This window comes from Watersipora subatra, chromosome 11 (genome assembly GCF_963576615.1).
Source record: "Watersipora subatra chromosome 11, tzWatSuba1.1, whole genome shotgun sequence".
NCBI lineage: Eukaryota > Metazoa > Bryozoa > Gymnolaemata > Cheilostomatida > Watersiporidae > Watersipora > Watersipora subatra.
In genome coordinates, this window is record NC_088718.1 from 14,077,298 (window position 1) to 14,101,613 (window position 24,316).

General features: G+C 35.1%; 1 protein-coding gene across 1 annotated transcript; it reads right to left on the reverse strand.

Annotated features, from left to right (window-relative positions):
* Positions 1-259: 259 nt before the first annotated feature.
* Positions 260-22,513, reverse strand: LOC137408143 (acylglycerol kinase, mitochondrial-like). The gene is made up of 11 exons (XM_068094531.1): positions 20,383-22,513; positions 18,720-18,828; positions 17,915-18,197; positions 16,850-17,041; positions 16,647-16,731; positions 14,069-14,236; positions 7,884-7,984; positions 7,136-7,336; positions 2,564-2,666; positions 960-1,042; positions 260-753 (listed from the first exon to the last, which is right to left on the reverse strand). Exons 1-11 carry the CDS (start codon positions 20,831-20,833, stop codon positions 607-609), a joined length of 1,923 nt encoding a protein of 640 aa, XP_067950632.1. The 5' UTR covers positions 20,834-22,513; the 3' UTR covers positions 260-606.
* Positions 22,514-24,316: the final 1,803 nt, after the last annotated feature.

Sequence of the window (24,316 nt, forward strand, 5' to 3'; positions counted from 1 at the left end):
TAAATACAAATGCTCAACTTGCTTAACTTAGACACAACAGAGAACTTACATGTGATTGAACAACTTATTTTTACCGAATCCAATATTCACTTTTTTCTTCACAAGAATAGTAGGCCGTAGCTTTGAGTTGAGAGATGCAGCTGAAGTAACCAAAGAGCTCTAACTATTAATTGAATAGCTTCAGCCACGCTCAGTTTTGTTCAATTAATCACAATTAAAGCTCACATTTGATTGGATAGCATCTTACTACCGATTACAACACTCATTTTATTTTATCAGACACAGATTCTCACAGCGAAAAAGACATCGTTTTATGCTCGACACATTGATTATTCAGAACGTAAAAATAGAATCGAACAATCATGAAAGAGCTAGAATGACTTTTCTGCTGTTGACAGATCAAAGCTGAGATAAGCTCACTCTATAAGCTTTGTATTGTTTGACCTCATGACCTTTGACGTATGAGGTCAAAGGTTTGCACACTCCTAATATAGACACAGCGAACAAGCAGTTACTGTTTTAATAATCCTTCACACCCTCTAATTCTAGGTAGCTTCTGAGGCACAAGTCACGTTAGCAATATCCTTTCCTTAAAGTTGGCAGTAATCACAAATGCTGAGTCATAGGCAGGCAAAGATTATAGAATGTATTCTGATGAAAGCTGTTGATATTTACCCATTTAACCCACCCATCTTCCTGCAGCTGGCTCAGATTCAGTGCTCTTTGGTTTTTGGAGACGAGATAGTGCGGATCCTATGAATAACAAATAATTAATCATATTGCCGAAACAGCCAGCCCAAAACAATACAAAAATTATTCACTTGCCACAAAAGTGGTAAATCATTCAAATTCTGTGTTTTGATATACAAATGCCATAATTTTATAAAGTGAGGTCCATTTATTTAGCAAAATAATAGGAGACAACTCCCCAAGTGAAAATAAGAAATGCACTGACTTACAAGGATAAGTAAATAGGTGGAATCATTGCTAGAGGAGGTAGCAACTCCAATAATTCCCTTGGAAGAAGTATCGGACTCACCTCCTGGTAAAGAATACATGTATTGAATACATTTGTTTTTAAAATACAAAAAGTGCTTGTCTTTAGCAACACCTAAGAAAGCCGTTTTTTTATTTGTTCATTGATGAAGACTCAATGATCACTAACAACATATTGAAAATAGGTAGATCTGATACACTCTGCACTACTCATAAGCACTTTCTCTCAGTGCATGCTTTTGCCCCGTTATGTTTTCAAGTAGTCCAATTTCTTATTTTCTCTGTTCTAGTGTCTTTGTTCACCCTAGCTAACAGGGTTTTTACCGACCATTATGCCAGCTTAGGTCAGTAAGTAAGATCTCTAAGACCTTGGCCTACTTTTTCTTTTCACCCTTTGTCCTCCACTCGTTTCTCTCTTTTGTTCCTCATTCCTCCCGTATTTCCTGTTTCATCCTTCCCATTCTTTCACTTTTAGTCTCTTGACTTCCATTTTTCATCATTCTCCCCTCTCTCTTTCTATTAGTGTTTTCATCCTGTTCTCCTTTCTTTCTCATCATACAATCTCTCTCCCTTTTCCTAGTCTTGCATTCCTTTTTCTCACTCCTCACCACTCCTCTTCCTCCCATTTCTTTTGACACCCTTTTTTTCTTTTACTCTAGTCCACTTATACCTAATTTCTCACCCTCGCTATCCTCGCCTCTTGTTTCCATATACCCCTTTCCTTATCATCCACCCATCCTTATCATCCATCATTGTTTTTATGTCTCTCTCACCCTTCTCTCTCTTGCTTCCCATCACTCCCTATGTCTTCCCCTCCTTATCGTTAGCCTGTAGTATAATTTTCAATCTTCCAGAAACATTTTTAACTTCCAACTCGAAATCTTAAAAAAATGCAAATCATAAAAATTGCGGTTAGCACTGAGTTAAACAAGTTCATTAGATTATACTGCTTTTATAGCCATCAGATTCTTACAGGAAATCTGTAACAATGGTAGAAAAGTCAAGCAAATGTTCCAGAGTATTTAGGAATTCTAGAAACTATTTTTTACCCTCTCCACTATGTTTCCAAGGCGCGGATTCTGAATTGTGTGCACGTAGAATTACCATGTGATAAGTATTTCTATGGACATTTGCGTGTTGCTGATCAACATGCGTGCTTTGATAAAAAAGATAAGGAATTCTTCACCAGTGGTCACTGTGGCACACTTCTGTCTTGCTTAGCAGTGCGCTTTCGAAATTGGAATGACTGAAGCATGGAAAATATTTAAAATGGAATAGCTTGTACGGAATTTTCTTTCGTAAGCGTAACTCGTAAGCGCTGTTTCCATCTTTCGCAAACATGAAATATTTGGTGAAAATTTGCGAGTAACAAAACTCGCTTAACATGCTGGTTTTTGCCGTTTCAATCTTGTGGACGAGCTAACTTGTGGATTAGACGCATCATGGAAACATTGTAATTATCTTCTATTGCTCATTACTTCTTGTCCTTGTCTTTCCTTGATGAGATTCTTCAGAAATCTCTCCAACTTTTTCTCCACCCCACACCAACTCAACATCACCAACTCACCCATCATTATGGGAGACTTGCGGTTAGAAAAATGTGTGATGAGCTCAGGGATGTGCAGATACAACTGCGAGCCGGATTGAACGTGTAGGATTTTACATGGCACCTGCAATAAACATATCTGATAACGCTACACATACATTCAGTTATCTAGCTTAGTAAGGGTATTAAAAGCTTAATGCACTAAGGAAACCTGAGGCCTTTTCACTGAATGCATGAAGGGCACGATTATTAAAATATTACAATGTTAAATAATATTATAATATTACTAGAAATTCCACTTTCATACAGCCCATGACCAAAGTGATAATGGAAAAAAGAACGGGTACTGTTGGTTGTTGAAAAAGTAGTTCTCAGCAGGAATTGACAGAGTATAGTGTAAATGAGACTTGTTTGAGATGATATAAAATAAATTTGAGGGAGTACGACTCTAAAAAAGTGCAACTAACAATTTATTTTGGAGGTAAAGTTGGGTTGAAACCAGGTATACGAGTAATTGGTTATTTGTTGATATTGCAATATCTATTATAAGTATACAGTATCTGTTAAAGGTCGCGCAGTCTAGTCTCCTCTCTTTTGCGTTGTAAGATTTGGTCATTGAGTACTAATCGAGTGATGCGCTCCCTAGCAAAGTTGTTAACAAGTAAGTCATTGATGTTTCGAACTCGAGAGAGAGCAACAAACGATATTCCAGCGGTCATTTTGTGGTGGCCTATATCAATGACAGCTTTAACCATGGTAAGACCTTGACTCTTGTATATTGTCAAACCCCTTGCTAGATCGAGAGGAATGCCTGTACGGCTAAGAGTGGCATGGCCAGCAGTCCAAGTATGCTTGATAGGAATTACTGGAAAACTGTTGGGGTGTTCGGGAAGAAATGTTGGACCAGTATAATCTGGAAATATGCAGACAACGAAAGCAGGTAATGCAGGTGGGCCTTGATTTGCACAGTATATGATACGCAAGACAGTACAAATTGAACCATTGACTAATCCCTTCTCAACCCAAAGATTTGCTCTAAGCATAACTCGCGAACTGACTGATAGAAATACAGTGCGTTGAAGACCGCATGCAAGATTAGAAGATGCCAAGTGGGCATTGCGGCCAGCGTGTTTTGAGTTAATCTGTGTAATGGGATTGCCAAATAGTAAAAGTCTGTTTGAGTTGTAGTCATGGACCAATTCACATGTTGGCTATAGACGAGTAGCAGTATCGAAGACGGGATCATGATCAGCAATGCCAGGAAATCGCCGTGACAGGAGTTCATAGTCTTGCTCGGTCGACTCTCCATCACGGAATCTTAGTAATAGATCGCGGAAGATTAGATCGTTTGCTTGGCGCATACATTGGGCTAAGAAGAACGCGCTATCAAAGGTTTGGTAAGCTGAGTGGCCATGCAAACAAACAGCACTCCTGACAGTTTGATAGTTAATTTGAGAGTTAATTTGAAAGTTAAGTTTGAGAGTTAATTTGAAAGTTAAGTTTGAGAGTTGAAAAAAATATCAATTAAAGCTGTAGGTCTAACCTACTGTAATTTAACAATAAGTAACTTAACAATAATGTAATATAATTAATTTAATAATGCTAATTTAATAATGTAATTTAACAACAATTAACAATAAGGAAATATTTTAATTATAACTATGAAATGCAAAATTAGAAGTAAAATGGCAAGCTACTGTGTACTACTATACACAGTTTGACAAGTTGGTTGACAACACAAGTTGGTTGTTTTGAATGTAGAATGGTTTTGATAGCGATCTTTAACAGCAAGCAAGTATGAGCGTTCACGCGTCTGAAAGTTTTCTGCAAACTGGAGCAAAATAAAAAAATGTTCTCATCATAAAGGGGCGTTGTAGTTCAGCCCTAGCTTGTACATAAGTTGTAAAGAATTTCGGCTAACGGTTTAAATAATGAAGCCTTCGGTGATTGGACAAAAAACATAAGCTGATAAACTGTGTACCACAATTTCGTACCTATAAATCGGTCAACGCCTCAAACGGTCTACGTTTATTACAGAAACCCTCGAATAAATTCGATTACAAGTAAACAATGCCATAGACTGGTGAAATGTGCACGTTATTTTTTCGCGAAATGCGCACGACTTAATCGTTCTATTCTCTGTCGCCCGCCGTTTCAATTTCCGGTCTTAACATTTATTAAACCAAGGGTTTCAAGCGTTTTGTGACGATTTTCGTCCTAATAAATCTGTCTATTTGTGTATAATTCGATCAGATGGGTAAGTTTTTAGAGAATTTCGATAATTTACAAAGACTTGGTAACATATTTAAATAGGCCTATATGTGTTTTGTATCGTTATTATACTTTAACTAATCTACAAAACGATGGTTAAATTTGTTGATGAAATTTTCATACAAGGGTTTGTCTCATTGTTGATGAATAATTTCCGTAAGTTGTGTGCACATGCATTTATCATAAAAACTCCCTAACTTCGCATCTGCTCGTTTGGTCGTGGGAATATTAAAATATTATAATAAATTTAAACATTGCTTCAAAAAAGCAGGCAAATAAGTTTGATAATCTATGATAAAATATGACAAAACTTTTGCTTAACAAAAACTTACAAGCAAACAAACTTACAAAACAAATAGTTTTTTTAATGATGAAAAGGAGACAATACTTAATTTTGTATTTTGTAGCTAGTATGGTACAATTTTTTATAATAGATTCACAATCCGTCCACCAGTCACCATGTGCCTCAAAAAACTTCATGAATTCTCGGTCAACAGGTCAAGCATTTCAGATTTTTTTCAGAGATTAATTCACAAGATTTTCCTCAATGACTCGAACATGGATTTCCCAATATCAATGGCATGGGATTAAATCCTTGCAGTGGGCAGTCAGTTGCCGCATGGTTTAGGAGAACTATTCTAGGGGGTAACTGTAGTAATTAAACCTTTCATTTGAAAAACATAAAGCTGACATCTTACATTAATTGAGAACTATAGTTACAGTGGACACTCTTGTGACACAAATACTCCGTCTGAGAATGCTTACATATGAAGGTAAAATACACGTAAACAGCCGAATCTATTAAAAATAATTATTATATTATTATTTATTATCTTTGAAAAAAAAAAGCTAAACATAACTTCTTAATTTAAAAACTATACAGTAAATGTGGTATTATTAGTTTTTATGGACAACTTTTCCCTTTATTCTTGTTACTTACACACTTGGGACCTGCATGATCTGTATGATTATGATAATTTTACGATGAAGTTAAGAGAGTGCACAACTTCAATTTCCATTTAAATCAATATTCTTACTTTTTTCTCCACAGCAAGGTTGACGCTGCAAAGAGAGAAAAATTGGATATATGTCTAAAATAAAGAAAAAGATATCTTTACTATAATAAAAGTGGTGTCTGTCTGTCCATTTATCCAAAGCCAGGGTTAGAGGTTAGGATAAAAGATTGATTTTAATGGAATTGAAACTCTTAACATTCATCTCTGTACATGACACTCTCACACAGGTGTTCCCAACCTTGTACGTGACACTCTAACACAGGTGTTCCCATCTCTGTACATCACACTCTAACACAGGTGTTCCCAACCTTGTACATGACACTCTAACACAGGTGTTCCCAACCTTGTACGTGGCACTCTAACACAGGTGTTCCCATCTCTGTACATGACACTCTAACACAGGTGTTCCCAACCTTTTTCATTCAGTTCTCCCCTTATGCCTTTTATAAATTTGATTCCCCCACACTTTCAACTCACATGATCAAAAACAACCGATACATATTATAATCCCATTTTATTGTAAATATCTAAACATATAACAACATATTATTAATTTTTATACAGCACGCATACAACACAACAATACATGACCTTTGGCATGGAGGTGAATTGGTTTATGACTATGTTAACTTACGACCCAATAAAAATCTGGATGAATGTGTTCACATATATCTGGGTTCTGACTAGTAGCTCATTATTAGCAACTAGTGTTATAGATAAAACCAAAATGTTAAATGACGAAACCCAAACTCACACGGCACTGTAGGACATAAATTGAAAATTTAACAAACCAGACACCTCTCTGTTCCCCCTTGTATATTCAAAATTGCCCCCTTGGGGAATTTCCTCCCCCTGGTGAACCCCTAATGTAACACCTGCACCTATCGACTGTCTTGCGGTAAATTTTAATAGTTGCTATCTTGGTTATTCAAATTGAATCTGAGAACTTGTATCGACTTGAAACTTTACGTTGTATGGAATTTTTTACGTAATACAAAATAAAAAGTTTTATAAACTTTTTATGTTTAGCGGAATTTACATTATAAAAGGTGTAGATTATTATAGTCCAATGTAGTTCCATTTCAGACATTCTCATAATACAATAGTGACCTGGTGTTGACAAGTGTTCTTATTGTACAAGATGAAACACTATTCACAGGTATACTCGTTGTTTGATAAAAATATGTTGTTAAAGGATGTTGTTATAGAGGCATGACAACTTCTTATGAAATGAAATGCTACTGTTAGTATGTTTACACCTGACAAGATCTCATGCAAGTTACAAACAGAATATAAAAAAGCTTACATCAAAGAGCTTGTCTACAACAAGTCCCACTTCCACACTACCAATCCATTGCTTAGACCCCAAAAAGCTCGCATCTTTGTCTCCCATAGCGACAAGTACATCCTGTATTTCTGGAATGTTGGGTACAGTGACATCAGTTTCTGCATGCGAATGAATCCAAGAACAGATTGTTTGCAATGTTCTGTAGCCACAGCCCCAGCCCTGGAATAGAACCCAATCTATTTTCTATTTTTTTAAGACTAAAAGAATTCATAGCAATACTTACATGTAGGTCAAGTCTTAAACTTTTAAACAGATTCAATGCTTAACTTGTGAGTTACAATCAAAGTGATCACAGCTGATTAGTTTTGTTAGCTATAATAAAAAGCACTTGCTGTCACTTGTTCGTCATGATGACTGGAACATGCAGACACATGCTAGCAATAATCCAAAATACATGATACTAGTTGTCAGTTCAGTGACTTAATGCATTATTCTGTAAGTAGACGTAAATGGCTGAAACGTGGCTTACCTAAATTAATAAGCAAGTTTTTCAAGATTTTGACATTGAAAGAGAAGACTTGGCTTTGCTTTGTAACAACATATAATGAATAGGGACATTATCCGTAACTTAAGTCTGACCTTAAAAACACCATCAAAACTAGGATTTGCAGTGGAATTCTATTTGTGATTCGGGCAATTTAATGGTTAAGTTTAAAATTTTTAATCAAGTCCAAAAATGATATTAAAATGTAGCCTAACAACCAACCGAATCATCAAACCCATCACATCCATAGTGATAGTAGCTGTAGCCAGAGCACTCGAGACTTTTGTCACAGTTTGGGGGGAGGACAAGCCCCTCATGTACATTTTGAAGCAGCATGAAAGGCTAGGATGCCCACAAAATCTTTTCAGTACAGTCAGAGGACCTGCAAGTACAAAGTACAAAGGAAATGGCTGTTTAACATATTCTTACCAGTATTTACACTGTTATACATACCGGTATGTACAAGTGTATAGGCGGTAGAACAACTTCATGTACTTTTTGCCTAAACTATAAGACAGTCATTGTCGAAACAGCCAATTGTAAGAGAAAGAGACTTGTTGCTTACATTCTAATAACTGTTTAGTGAGGGTCGACATAGCCACTGTAAGATTACGTGCGTTAAAGATCAAAGGTTAAACCTGTCTTTCTCTTTGTTTATTAACAAGGACAGGCCAGCCAAACTGCTGTATGCACTGTTATATGCACTGTAAACCTTTGCTATAATTTTTACTATATTAAGAGCTGTGTCTGCCCATTTAAAGCATGTTCGGAGGTTAAGAAAAGTGATTGTATTGGATGGGATTCAAACTCATGATATTCAGACCCCGCATCCTGACACTCGGACACCTACGCTAACCAATCGCCATGTAGCATTCTGGAATAATTATGCGCATACTTATTCTCTGTGCTATTGGGACACCTAACAATTTCCTACATCATGTCTTAGTTCATCCGTCTGACTGAAGCTATAGTTAAAAGCTGGGAAAAAATTGCATCATGTGGGATTCGAACACTCAGCTTCCAGCTTGGGAGACCAACGCTAACTACTATCCTATTCATTGCAATACTCATTGGCATAATTTTATCTATTAAGTTATTGCACATGGTGATCTCTCACAGCAACTAGATTACCAGAGTACTAGTAAAATATATAAAACAACTATAAAATGAGTTGTCTATGCAAGATACCAAAAGACTCCTGCGATTTTACGAGATGGGTTTGAGAGCTGGCACTAACAAATATATTTAGCAGCAAAATAATAACTGAAGTAGAGTGACTTGGTAGGCTTGTGTAGCAGAACATAAATATAAGCATTCCAAAATATGTTTGATATAATAACGCGATCAAATATATCTTTACTATTAGTAAGCGTCGAGCTCATCCGTCTGTCTGAAGCCACGGTTGGAGAAAAAGATTGCATCATACAGAATTTGAACTTGGAACTTTTAGCACAGTTGACCAACAATCTAATAACTGAGCCAATCAACCACTATAGAATGCATCAGAATAATTGTGCTTATTATCTGCACTTTACTGGCACAATTGACTGTCGCTCATGACCTACTAGACCCCAAGGTACTAGTAATAATACTAACACCATCAAAGACCGAAACGTAATAATGCTGTGATAAAGATTTGTTAATGAAATTTCTACACAATGCCATTATGCTCAATGCCAAGTATTATCAGGATCTATAGCCCAAATTCTAACATCATTTTGTAAATACTCATATCCTCGACCCCTTGAATCTAAACTGGGCACTCCTACTGCCAGCTCTAAAGATATGAATGAGTGTTAGATAAGAACTTTATCAATTATTTTTAGCTGACCTTGACCATGAAGTGTCGACACTGATCAGTTTCATTATGTCTTCTCACAGGGAATCTAGGAAAAGATTCCTTGATGAGTATTGGCATTGCATTGTAACCTGACTGAAAGTGGTGTGTGAATCAAACTAGACCCCGTTGTTAAAAACCCAGAATTTTCATTTACAACATTATTACTTATTGTGAATTTAGTCAATAACCATAAATTATGTATTAAATTAATTATCATTTTATCCCGATTTCAAATATGTAAACCAAAAAGCTGTAAAATTATGGTTTTGAGTGATAAGCTGACAGCTGTTTGGTTTGCGTAATTGAAATCAGAAAAAAATGAGAATTAAATTAATATATAATTTATGGCTATTAACTGAATTTCCTATGAGCATCCATGTTGTAAATGAGAATTTTAGTTTGCCAACAAAGGGCCCAGTTTATCTCACAGACCATCGTAGACCACTGGATATTAAGCTGGATCTAATCTCTGTATATCATGTAACTCAACTATTTTCACTAGTTCTCAACACAAAACAACACCATCATTGTAGACAAGAATCTAGAATTTTAATATATTCGACTTACGAAACCCACATTCTAGTATTGCAAAATTAACACACCGGAGCACTGTTACGAATAGCTACATGCTTGAAGCGCACATATGTTCTATCTAATATATATAAAAGGCTGCATGTCACCAGTTGATAGAACTATTTAAATGTAGTAAGCTCTCTGGATTGAGACTGCATTATGTAGGCAGTATACGCATACACACTTATTTAACTTTGTACATCAACTTCATATCGGTCTCCCTCTCTTTTCAACAAAACACAACAAACATGAAAACAAAAGCTTTGAAAATCCAAAGCGAAGCCACCCCATAAAATAACAATAAAGGAAATGAACAAATAAAATATCTGCATCAGCCTAATATTTAAAGTTTGGAATGAGACAAAAAGGCTGTCATAGATTGTAAAACTTTATATCTATTAATAAGTGCGTCTATGTGTCTGTGTGTGTGTAGTATGTATCTGTGTGTATGTGTCTGTGGTATTTATCTGTGTGTGTGTGTTTATGTGTGTGTGGTATGTATCTGTGAGTGTCTATGTGTCTGTGGTATGTATCTGTATATGTGGTATGTATCTGTGTGTGTCTATGTGTGTGGTATGTATCTCTGTGTGTGGTATGTATCTGTGCGTGTCTATGTGTCTGTGTGTGTGGTATGTATCTGTGTGTGTCTATGTGTGTGGTATGTATCTGTGTGTGTCTATGTGTGTGGTATGTATCTATATGTGTCTGTGGTATGTATCTGTGTGTGTCTATGTGTGTGGTATGTATCTATATGTGTCTGTGGTATGTATCTGTGTGTGTTTATGTGTGTGATATCTATCTGTGTGTGTCTATGTGTGTGGTATGTGTCTGTGTGTGTCTATGTGTGTGGTATGTATCTGTAAGTGTCTATGTGTGTGGTATGTATCTGTATGTGTCTGTGGTATGTATCTGTGTGTGTCTATGTGTGTGGTATGTATCTATATGTGTCTGTGGTATGTATCTGTGTGTGTTTATGTGTGTGATATCTATCTGTGTGTGTCTATGTGTGTGGTATGTGTCTGTGTGTGTCTATGTGTGTGGTATGTATCTGTAAGTGTCTATGTGGTATGTATCTGTGTGTGTGTCTATCTGTCTGTGTGTGATATGTGTCTGTCTATGTGTGTGGTATGTATCTGTATGTGTCTGTGGTATGTATCTGTGTGTGTGTTTATGTGTGTGGTATGTATCTGTGTGTGTGTGTGGTATGTATCTGTGTGTGTTTATGTGTGTGGTATGTATCTGTGTGTGTCTATGTGTCTGTGTGTGTGGTATGTGTCTGTCTATGTGTGTGGTATGTGTCTGTGTGTGTCTATGTGTCTGTGGTATGTATCTGTCTGTGGTATGTATCTGTGTGTGTTTATGTGTGTGGTATGTATCTGTGTGTGTCTATGTGTCTGTCTATGTGTGCGTGTGGTATGTGTCTGTGTGTGTAGTATGTATCTGTATGTGTCTGTGGTATGTATCTATGTGTGTTTATGTGTGACTATGTGTCTGCGTGTTAGTTTGCGTAAATGCTATGCATTTTCACATTTTTGGCTGAATTGGTTCAAACTTCACACGCACCATGCTTTCAGTCAGGTTACTAAAATATTTGGTATTAAAACTCCATCGGGTTCCTGTGAACCAGCATCTTAAACACCCACATGCAGGCTTTCTGATTAAACATGAATGAAATCCCTGGCATCACGGGGCTTATTGCTAGTTATAACAAAGCTGGAAAAGACTTACTAAAACCCATTAAAATTGGAACTATCCAAAGAGATCACAGAGGTTATTTTATTTATACCCGACTTACTTTTACCCGTGAATCTTGTCTATGGTCATTTTTCCATTTTTCGTACTCAAGGCTTTCAATTAAAAAAAAATTGCAATGAAAATTATTTGAAAGATTCTTATTATAAATCTATTGAGGGAATACCATGAAAAGTTGGACAATTCAAAGAAATGCAACAAGGCATAGACATCGCCACAACAAAAAACGACCGCAGAATTGAACAATTCTATCTGAAACAGTTGTTTGAGAAGGACCAGCAAAGACATTATCGAAGCCTTGAATAAAAACAAGTACAAGTTCAACAAATAAGGCAAAAAGATAAATCTTTGGAACAGTTTGTTCATAACAAGAAGGCAAAATGACTTCATGGATTGAAGAAAGGGTCTGGGGAACACAGGAGACAAAAGTAGGTGATGAACACAGGAGACAACAGTAGGTGATGAACACAGGAGACAACAGTAGGTGATGAACACAGGAGACAACAGCAGGTGATGCGAACATTAAATGAAACTTGTAATGGCTAAGAGCAACACAAGAGGACTAAACAGGAAATGAGCTGTTGAAGGCAGTTCTGATCATATAATTTTTTGTCATTCATTCAACTTTGATACACAAAAAGATTATTTTTTGGTAAATTAGAGAACTAACTCCACTTGCATGATCCTGATTTGTAGGTAATTGTCATTTAATTTATTGCTCTATGCACAGCGGAACCTTGGTACTCGGATGATTCCAAACTCGAATGATTTCGAACTCAGACGGAAAAGTCAAAAATATTTTGTTTTGATCTCGTAAATATATTTGAAATTCGAACAGTCAAGCGAGCGTCTGTTCGATAGCATCAGTTTAAGTTGGCCTGTAAACGAGGATGGATTTACGATTTGAACATAGTGCAAAAAATTTTATTTTATGTTTTTTGTGTGACTGATTTGTAATAATCATGGTTCCAGACCAATAGGCCCACAATTGAGTTGAAAGTTTGATGAAAAGAGTCTCTTATCTTTACATTTATAACTTTCGGTTACTAGTTTGTTGTTTTAAATACTGTATTAATTTACTATTTTGTTCCTGATATGTATGCATTATATTGCCTAGGAATGTATTATTCGACATATTTTCTTTTCTTATGGAGAAATCGAGTCAGTATTCAAACAGTATAGTCGTCGAAAAAAAAATCTGTATCGAATCATGTGAATGTGAATCCTGATGTTAATCACAAAGACTTTGCTTGAAATAAATTGAATCTTACATCCTTAATGGTCATCTGTGCGCCTCTAGATTATTACACAATTTCATCATGCGTAGCACCAACAAGGAAAAACTAAAGAGTTATGTTCTCATGAACAGTTAATGGGATAACTCCTAACATGTGAACAAATGTTTGGTGGATTTGAAAAGATGGGCTAGTCGCTTAAAGTGAAAAATAGCCAGAGATTATGTTATGATAAAACTATAAAAGCAACATATACAACTCCATTTCTTGCTAAAACAATGAAAGCCGATTGCTATTTACTTGTTTACGAAACCCTGTAAAATGGCATCAGTAGAGTAACATGTGAAACGATATATGACAGCGACAGTGAAATAGTTCAGCTGTTTAATTCGGATACGGAGTATTAGAACCTCAATTGTTTTGTGGAAAGTGTAAATAATTCATACAATAAAGTTGACTAAAGTTATTGTTTTGATGTTGTTATTGTTACGCATGTTTTAAAATGTGTCTTATAATATGGTACACCTTATATACTGGTTAAGTACAGAAATAGACCACGGAATTGAGACTGCACCCTTTGATACGGTGCACCTGTGGTACAGTGCACCTATGATAAGGCATACCTACGATACAGCGCACCTACGATACAGCTTACCTATGATCTTATGAACAAGTTAATGACTGGCAAATCACAACGTTTAATATGAGAGCGCACAACATTGTGGTTATTATTATGATAATATTACTAGTAATATCATTCCGTAATCATGTAAGCAGAATAAATAGAACAAATCATATGAATATATTGCATCTGTTCCTTCTTCCTGATTAGCACAACTTCAAATCTGACACTTTCAAGAAACAACTCTTGAATTCTCCGACCTAAACATGGAATTGTGTTGGTCACAATAGATAAACACCTGCTCTATTTGTTGATTGTTCCTTTTGGCATCACGAAGTAAACACTTTTATCTTATTTTTTAAAAGAGTGATTTTGGCTGGAATAACCTCAAAATCCTCAGAGTCCATTATATAAACGGGAAGACTAGACTTAGGAGTTATGGTCACTTGCGAAAGAGGAATTGGCTCTTCAGGGACTACTGGCTTGGTTAATAGGTCTCCTTTGCTAGTGCTCACCGGCGTCAAATATAACTCCAGATGTGAACAGCTTGTTCCTGCAGAAGGAATCACACTATTTTCACTATACAAGCAAATGCGGAAATCTTCATAGACTTATCGTGTTTCATCTGTTGAAGCGAAACATACACAAAGATAGGTTTGTCGCTAATGACTGGAGCTTTGCACCTGATCGTTAGATAGTCGACCTAAAAGTCTTGTAGATGTGAATTTTATAGAGTCAAACCTCTACATACATAGTTAATCCATTTTGGGACCTTCTTTGTATGTTGAAACCATCATATGACATTCTTTGTATGTTGAAACTATCATATGACCTTCTTTGTATGTTGAAACCATCATATGTTGGATCAAATTACATACATAGTTGATCCATTTTGGGACCTTCTTTGTATGTTGAAACCATCATATGTTGGATAAAATTACATACATAGTTAATCCATTTTGGGACCTTCTTTGTATGTTGAAACCATCATATGTTAGATTAAATATTCCCATCAGAATACTTTGTAATTGAATTACTCCTTTTCGATCCTCATTTAGCACATCAAAACCATTATAAGTTGAAGCTATAATCCCACGATCAAACGAGCGGGAGCGAAGTTTGAGAGTTTTTATGATAAATGCATGTGCACACAACTTACGAAAATTATTCATCAACAACGTCGCAAACCCTTGCCTCGAAATTTCATCAACAAATTTAACCATCGTTTTGTAGAGTCGTTAAAGTATAATAACGATACAAAACACATAAGCCTATTTAAATATGTTACCAAGTCTTTGTAAATTGTCGACAGTCTCTTAAAACTTACCCATCTGATCGGATTATACACAAATAGACAGATTTATTTGGCCGAAAATCATTATTGAAACTTGCTAAGCCTTACTTTTATTAAAATTAAGACCGGAAATTGATACACCGAGCGACAGAATAGAACGATTAAGTCGTGCGCATTTCACAAAAAAATAACGTGCACATTTCACCAGTCTATAGCATTGTCGAATTGCCGAAGGTTTCTGTAATTAACGTCGGAGTACTGAAATCGTTTCATTTTGCCGATTTCAAAGTAACTGACATTTTAGACACTTTTGAGTACTTTGGTATTCTAACTGATGTCCAACGCAGTGTAAGTAAAGGAAATGACGATGATGTTTTTTTCTAACGATTCTTGTGAGATTATTACAATATTTAATTATAAGTTTGGATGACTACAGAACAATGACTACGTAGAACAGATTTTCTAAAAATCTATACAAATATCACAACTCCTTGATATTGTTAGCTATGACGTTTTGAAATATAAACAAAATTGTGCATTGGTTTTATATTATTACTATATTAATAATATTGGTTATTCTAATAATATCAGTGCATTTTACTTCTAATATTGCATTTCTCCTATTGCAAGGGGAGAGATATAAACATATAATCTTTTCCTTTCATTATTGCTGTTTGTTGTATATAATAACACCCACACCCAGTACATTACAGCTACCATTGCAGTTATCCTATTTGACTGCTAATATTGCATTTCTCAACCATCAGTACCCTTTCTTTTTTCCAATATCACTTTGGTCGTGGGCTGTATGACAGTGGGACTTCTAGTAAATATTTCGAGTAATTACATATATGTAACGTTAAAATATACGCTTTCTATAGAGCTGTAAAAAATTTAAGATAAATATATAAAACTATAAACAGCAATAAAAAGGTTTCTGTTACTGTTTCTGTCACTGAACGGAAGGATAGGTCTGGTGGTAGAGTGAATGATAGGAATACACGTACACATGGTAACTTACTCTACATTACAATAAATATACTTGTAGTTCATATCAATTAATATATAGGTTATTATTTTTGTTTTATTTTTAATTGTTACCATTCTTCTTACATTTATTAATGAAATTGTTATATCTTAAGTAATTTCGGATGTCATCTGTTAAGATTAACATTGTATGTCAAAACCAATTTTCACACGGATATGATACTAAGGGAGGGTTTCTCTACACAAGTATTAGTACTCGGGTTTAGCGGCTTCTGGGACACTAAAACAGAGTCGCCGAAAACACTACACATTGGTAAAGCCACAACCGCAATACTAATCTCAGAACTTCTTCATGAGATATTATATTCCACTCGGAGAAAGCCCGGACTAACAAAAGAATCAACAGTTTTTTTCAATATTTCATGAGATTTTTTACTATTAGCAATCGAAATATGTTATAACTAACCAGGCCAAACTCATATTATTAATCATGATACACAAATGGAAAAAACAATATTCTATTGTAATATATTATATTGTAATATAATTCTATTGCTCTGCAAAACTTTCAAAAATGACCTTATTCCAAACCGACCTTTCACCCAGCACCAGAAGTCACAAATAACAACCCTAGCCCAATGAAATTTTGCCATCGGTCATTACGAAACGACCAGAAACTAACCTGATTTTGTAGCTATGGATTCAAGGTCAAGTTGTGAGGCGCACACTTCCTTTCTCTGTTTTACTCCGCATAGTGGGTTGTCTTTCTGCAAGCCATCAACAGCATACAATATGAGATATTTTAGCCAATCAAATGCTTTACGCTAACGTATATTGGTAAGAGGATAGCAATGTCAACAAAAATCAGTAAAGCAGGTAATTTACCTCAAGCCTTGGATCACGAGCAGGAGCAGATGGTTGAACTTTTCTATTGTCAGTTGGCCACCACCAAACACTCTTCTTAACTGGCTGTAAAGCAGTGACAGGGGGTGGGGCCAGACAATTTTTACAGCCTTCGCAAGGAGGGGAAAACTCCAACTGTGCACTGACCAATGCTGGCCACTCTCCAAACAACACCTGACAAAAACATCCATAAAATATCTCATAATTCATAACTTATTCAGAGAGCGCAATCAAGTCAATTGCGTTGTATTTACTATGGGAAATTGCGTTAGTATTTTTCTTGCGTGTCGCGTTATGTGCCTCAGACTATACAAATTTCAAAAGCTGTTAGAATAGTGCTTGCTAATAATTTGTTTAGCCAATTAAAAGCGTTTCATCGACGATTTCGGTGCGCATGCACAGCTTGAACAAGTCTGTGTATTTCGGCCGAATAATTCTGTGTTTTTCATTCATTTCGTGATTTTGGTCAGAACCAACAAAAAAATCGTTACGTGTGGCTGTACCTATAGACAGACACCATATTGACTTTGACTAGCAACACAAGTTGAAAAAGTTTAATAATGCATTAAATAAAAGTTGCCTGTGCAAGCTGCATACAGCTGCCATTCCAACTAGGGATGCGCCATTTAAAACTACGCAAGCCGATCCAAATACTTATTCGATCCTTGAGATACTGATTTGATCCATTAGATATTTACATGAGTGATAAAAACTTATTAAACTTATTATTAATTAAACTTATTATAAACTTAACAATTTAGTTTGTAGTATGATAGGTAAGTTCCTACTAATCTGAATAAAAGTCCTAGAACCATGACCTACATATTTGTGGTAGGTAAGTCTCTATGAAAATGATCAATAGTAGGTTTGTAGAAAGTATTTTAAGTTTCAGATTCTAAATATTGGTCGGTTCAAAGATTGGCGCATCTCTAGCCTCAACTGATCGTGGCTGCTTTCATCAACATATGGTCACTAGATTCATTAATGACTATAGAAATAAGAGATTGCAGAAGTACGGCTAAATTAAGAGTTGTCCTGCTTACCCACCTGCTTCAGATAGCAATAATACTCCTTGAGAGGCCCGGGCATGTACCAATACTTTCCTTTCTTTCGATCAATGTCAGAGTGGACACCCCACTTGAGATTGGACATTATGTATATGTTTTTGTTACCAGCCGATAATCCACTCACATTGGCTGGGCTATCTGCAGATATAGCTTTCTCATTAACAGACTCGACTGAAGATGTTTTCACATCACCTAATGACTTTTCTTCTCCTTCGTGTGGAGTGCCCAGTGGCTCGACTTCGATAACATCGGCGTGAGAGCACCTGCATTAGCCAATGAGGTAAATGATAACAAGAAGCAAACGCTACTCTAGTGGAGGATTGTCAGTGTTAAGAAGGGGCATCCAAAAGCTGCACAACTGAATGCAGAATATGAGTACCCTAAACAAACTGCATGACAAAAACCATTTGAAAAATAGTGAACTACTAACTGGGTGTTGTTATAAATTATTGGGGATCAAGAGAATTTCTTGAAATCAATTGACCAGAAAACACTTTCTCTAGCCATCATTCTCTTGAAAATCAATTACTCAAAAACAAACAAGTAAATTTATCAAACACAATCCAAGTTGGCCCATAAGCTGTATTTTGTTTTTGTGTTTAGTTTCTCCTATTACATTTAAAAAAATCTCTGTTCACAACATTCTGAATTTAGTTTTTTTCGATTATATGTAAAACACCTTTATTTCCAAAATTGACTTTAAATCCTGACCTTTAACCTAGTAGACCAAGACTATTATCTATTTATTAACACTTATTATCTTTTTAACACTGAGGACCACTCACTTGTTGTTGATGATAGCCATAGAGGCTTGGCAATATCTCTCAACTTCCAACTCCCTTTTCGGAAACAGTCTAGAAGCAAATGTGTTAGTAGTTCCGAAAGGCAAAACCCCTGAAGAGGATATACGTATATATGTAGAATGTGTTTTTGTAATACACAGTATTACAAACAATTATACAAAATCAAAACACTAATATTTTATCTACGAATAATGACCGTGAGTAACACTAACTTTCCAATATATCTGTAGGATAAATAAAGTGCGTTGCCCCTCCCTTTGGGCAATGCCAGGCATTCAGCGTAATGTAAAAGCGTAATATAAAGGCGGGTAATATGAATGTCTATGAACAGGAAAGTTGTTTTTATTTAACATATAAAAAACAGTTACCGTTCTAACTTTCAAACTACATATCATGAGAGAAATGTTATGTGCAGTTGAAACAAATTAGGAAAAAAACAACTGTAAAGGTTTTCAAACTTTGTCAAACAACTCTAACTTTCGAACTTCATATTATGAGAAAAATGTTTTGTGCAGGTTAAATAAATTAAAAAACAAAATAAAACAGCTGTAAGTTTTAAATATAAATGCGAAATAGCAAGTGATGGCTAAATATAGTTTGTTTTGGTACAATTGCAATGAAAAATTATTTGGTAATGATACAACTGATACGAACTGAGAAAACAAAATAAAAATATTGAATATGTTGAATTAATAATAATAACAATAATTAGTGCATAGAAGTGTGTGTGTATAAAATGTTACTGTTGCAGCAAAAACTATCCATAAAAAATTTGAATACGATGGTGCTGGTACCTATCGATGCCGGTGCAAATGTAAAAATGAAATATTGGACTGTCTTTGTCTGGTACTTTGTCTGACCGAATGGAGATAGAATGTAGAGGCTATTCCTACTCGAGATGGCACAATTGTTTGTGTGAAAATTATTAAAACTACAGATCTGGCAAACAAACGTAAGGGAAAACCGGAAATAGGATTATAACGGCACAATTGAAATGGCTATATGAAAATTAATAATAAAAAAAAGGTAATGACAGCAGAAAATTACATTTTTTTAAATTTTTTCAAAAATAACAAATGCAAAAGATAATATTAATTAATGATATAAAGTGCACATTTAGTGTGCAATCGTGAAAAGGATACGGAGTACGTACATAATAAGAGCTGTGGAATCTTGTAGTTTAGAGAATTGGTTTACAATTATTCGGTTGCCAATATTCGTAAGTTCAAATTCAGCGCGGAACAGATATTCATTCCCATATTTTAATAGATATAGCTGGACACCGAAGTACAGAATCACAGAAGAACAGACACACAAACTTTGAGGTTTATGTATATAAATACATATATATATATATATATATATAAACACATATTAATGCATATACATATATACATACATGTATATAATTATATAAAGCTATAAGCGTTGATGTAAAAGCTGAAGCGTTTTTCAGTGTGAACATTGCTATCACAGACAATCATTGTTGTATTGTTGGCAAGGATATAATGAACCAATGATTTCACACGCATATATATGTGATATGTGAAACATACAGAGAAGCACTTACTGGTAAACGAAGTAAACAGATGTAGCAGTGACAATACGCTAGATTTAAATGAAAAGCTACGACCATCATATATACCTATAGGAACTCGCTGTGCTATACCGTCTCCTCTTCTCAGTAGTCCAGTTACGATCTCCGAGATAGTACCATCCCCTCCAGCCACAATGATAGCGTCAACGATGCTATTGTCAAGGACACCCATGTACGCCTTTGCCTGCCCCTCATGCTCGGTTCTCACAATATGTATCTCGATACCAGCGAGATGAAGCAGGGGCAACACGTGTTTATCAAGTAGATATTTCGTCTTTCCATCCTTAGCAGCAGGATTAAGAAAAATAATTGCTTTTCTCGGTCTTTCAGAAGCAGAAATTGTCTGTCGCCCGAATTCGCGAGCTTTTTTGCAATAGTCCTTCATAAGCAGATCTTCATTACGCCATTTCAAAGCATATTTTGCGGCGTATAAAAAGCAACCAGAAAAAAATATACTTTTTTTCCAGTTATTTCTCAGTGTTTTAAAAACCTTAGCCATTTGAACGATGAACTGCAAAAGAAAACAATAGAATAAGAATCGAAAAAGAAGAGATAGTACATGTGTTTATTACCATTCATCTTTGTGTTTGATAATTTAATTTTGTGTAGATAACACTCTGTGTTGTTTGTGAGCATACAACATGGTTTGCTGCGACTACTGCAAAGTTTATTCAAATATGCTGTGTACATGATCACTGCATGACTCATCATGCAGTGATCATGAATGCGTATTTAATGTAGAGTAAACATATCCATTCAGGAAGTTTCTAGGAGTTTTGTTTTTGTACATAAAAAAGCAGTGCTCTGTAGTAAGAATCAATCCTATTTCAGTTGTTATTTAACCAGATTACTTGGTATTTTGCTGAGATACCATACATAAATTTAGTTACATGTATATTCCGATGACAGATCAAATTTGTTTAACTTATCGACCTAGTGAAAAAGATCTTTTTATCATTTGTGCTTCAAATAGTCACAAATCTTTTTCTGTGGATTTAGCACCAAGCTGTTTTATATAGGGTCCAAAACATCTCTACGAGAACCAATCTGGTTTAGCTAAGCAAATGAGTTAGCATTTACTTAGCTTGTCATGCTAATATCTTCCTTCACAAAATTTATATTTGTCTTGTGAACTGGCTATAAATCCAATATAGAACATCCTGCGTTTCAGAAAAGCATTACGACTACATGCTATAAAAATATATCAAGAAATGAGTGATTGGTCAAACACCATTATCATAGTTTGAGTTAACATAGATCATGAATAGCATTCTTGATAACAGATCTGCCAGTCAAGTAAAATAATTTAACATGGCAAAGAGGTTAATAACTGTCATTGGTTTTAAATGTTCATACTAGTGTTTGACAAGGAGTGGACCGACTCTGGTAGGAAGTGTGGAGCACAAAAGAAATGAAACATAAGACATGAAATAAACTAATTTCTAAATTTCATTTAAAGCATTTTTCAATTTTCTTTGTAGTACCAACAGTTAACTAGACCAATTATGATGACAATTGAAAGGACCCATGGAGAGCCACCATGCCCATCTGAAAAAAACTGGTCATCTTGACTATCCTTTAACCTAGTGTCTCCCTGGTGTTTTCCCAAACATAGTTTTAATGCCCTATAAAACAGTTAGCATAAGCCTTTGAACTTTTTAAATAATATATAGCAACATTTAATATGCAATAGTTTGTTTTCACATTGACATCTAACTAGCAATCCATCGGCAGTATCTACAATCTTCAACCTGCCCTTTGTCAAATCATGATCACCAAACTTGCATTACCGCTTCAAAATCATTTCCCAACCAGGTGGTTTGGCTTTCTTGCTTTCAACTTTAAACTATTAAAACAAATAACACAACACTCGTTTATATTTCTGGTACAGTGATTACATGATGCATTGTGTAATCTTGTTTTGTGATTGTTGTCTTGTGATTACACAATGTCTGTGTCTGGGCCATCGTTATAGACTTCGTCTACAAACCCATGGATTTGATTCAAACTAGTACCGTCATTAAATGTTTTCTTCTTTCTGCTTTAGAGAAACCATTAACAGTTTTTGAGCCTACAAAACTGGCTTTGTTCTACTGTTGGAAAATTACCTACAGTGAACCATTTTGTAATTGCTCTCAACTAAACTATGACTGGTTTTAGTTAACTTTCTATGAGCTGAATTTATCAGATGATTTGTCAGTTCAATTTTGATACTAGCACATTTTGACGATTTGGAAGAATATGTGTGTTTTTTATGTTACTATGTTGCCCCTTACAATTATTAGTGCGAATTTAAACTTTTGTTCTTACACTATCAAGGAAAGAGCATAATGTAGAAAATAATTTCACCAATGACAGAATCTTGGAGGTTCTGTCATGGACAAAATAATTTTTTAGACGTAGTATAGTGAAAACTTGAAGGAAAAAATAAGACAATAAGGCTGACAGCTTTATCGGAAGTGCTGACATCACAGTAAAACCAACACTATGAATACTGCTAGGTAATTAGTCAAAAAGGGTACAATTGGGGCTTCTATAAGATGAAATACTGTAGTGAATTTTTCTAGCAAGTAGTGAGAGAAATTTTGGTTTTCACAAAACTTTAACATGTATAAGACTCTTTGTAAATGATTCCTAATATCTTTTGAGAGTGTTAACAGATCTTCACAAACCACATGTCCATTCGTGACACTGCCAAAAGCAATGGATATGTAATGACTATGATTTAGAAGCACTAATACTAATAGGCTTTATTTCAATTTATTTTGCAGTCTCAAAATCAGCACAAAATCATAGAACAATGTAAACTAAATTATATACACAGTGATCCCTTATATTGCATGGTTGATCGGGAGTCAAGAAAAGTAAAAATCCATGAAATAAAAACTTTTAAAGTTACTTTTTCATCGATTGCCAACATTTTCATCTTTTTCTTACAATCAATAGACGATTTTGAGAATCACGGGCATTTAAAAAGCATGAAGGTTGTCACAAGCAATTTGCACCTTTAGACTTCACAAAACCTAACAGGAAAAAGCGAATCGCGACAACTGCTATCACAATTATACTTACAGAAGAATCTCACTATGAATGAGCATGAGAGATTATTGTATGTTAGTTAGTTAATATGTCAGCTTTGTTAATTCTTTATGATTTTATTTCATTTTTGAATGACTATTTTTACTCCAAAAAGTACTGAAGCCTAGAAAGCTAAACAGTGTAGTAGCGAGGAATTACTGTATTTGATATATTGTCTGCCTCAAATAACAATGTTCTTTCATAAACAGATGCCTTCAGATAGCCTTGCTAAAATACTTTCAACAAGAATGTTTTACTACTTTTTGAAAGATTTGCATTGAACCATCGCATGAACGATATTATATGAGGCTTTCAATGTGTCTTAAAAATTCCAACATGGTAAAAAGTGGATACTCAGTAATCAACAAATTTGGAGCTAACTTATTACATAAGTGGTGTATACCACACTATTAACAATCATAAAGTGCAAATAACTAGGACACACAGAAACTTTTGGAGTCTATTAAGTTGCCCTACGATGCAGTGGTATTTGTTGCGTTATGAATTATAGAAAAGGAGCATGAACAAAAAATCATATTTTAAAAAAATGTAAAACAAAAATGAAAAAAATCCTAAACAGAACCTGAAAAATATAATGGACAACAGAAAAGCAGTTTGACAACCTGGTGTTGAAAACTCTTATTTGGATATTAGTGGCTTCATGATTCATAACTTGGAGTTTTGGAACGCAAATTGCCTAATGAGGTAGGTTCCAACAGGTTACGTTTTGAAATGTAATTAGAAACAGCTGTTAACATATGTACACGTATAATTATTTTCATGCTTGTTGTGTGTGCAAAGCCAGAGAATTTTTAACGACAAAAAATGATGAAACTTTTTTCATCTTTTGCTCGACAGCAGGTTAGATTATGGAGTGTCTGCTGCTAAGAGATAAAATTAAGAA

Excerpts from the sequence above, each read along its gene's own strand:
- LOC137408143 (XM_068094531.1), bottom strand. The coding sequence starts at position 20,833 with ATGGCTAAGGTTTTTAAAACACTGAGAAATAACTGGAAAAAAAGTATA. Across the intron at positions 18,829-20,382 it reads AGCACAGCGAGTTCCTATAG|GGGTTTTGCCTTTCGGAACT; the intron begins GTATATATGATG and ends TATCCTCTTCAG. Across the intron at positions 1,043-2,563 it reads CAAGTCTCCCATAATGATGG|GAGGTGAGTCCGATACTTCT; the intron begins GTGAGTTGGTGA and ends ATTCTTTACCAG.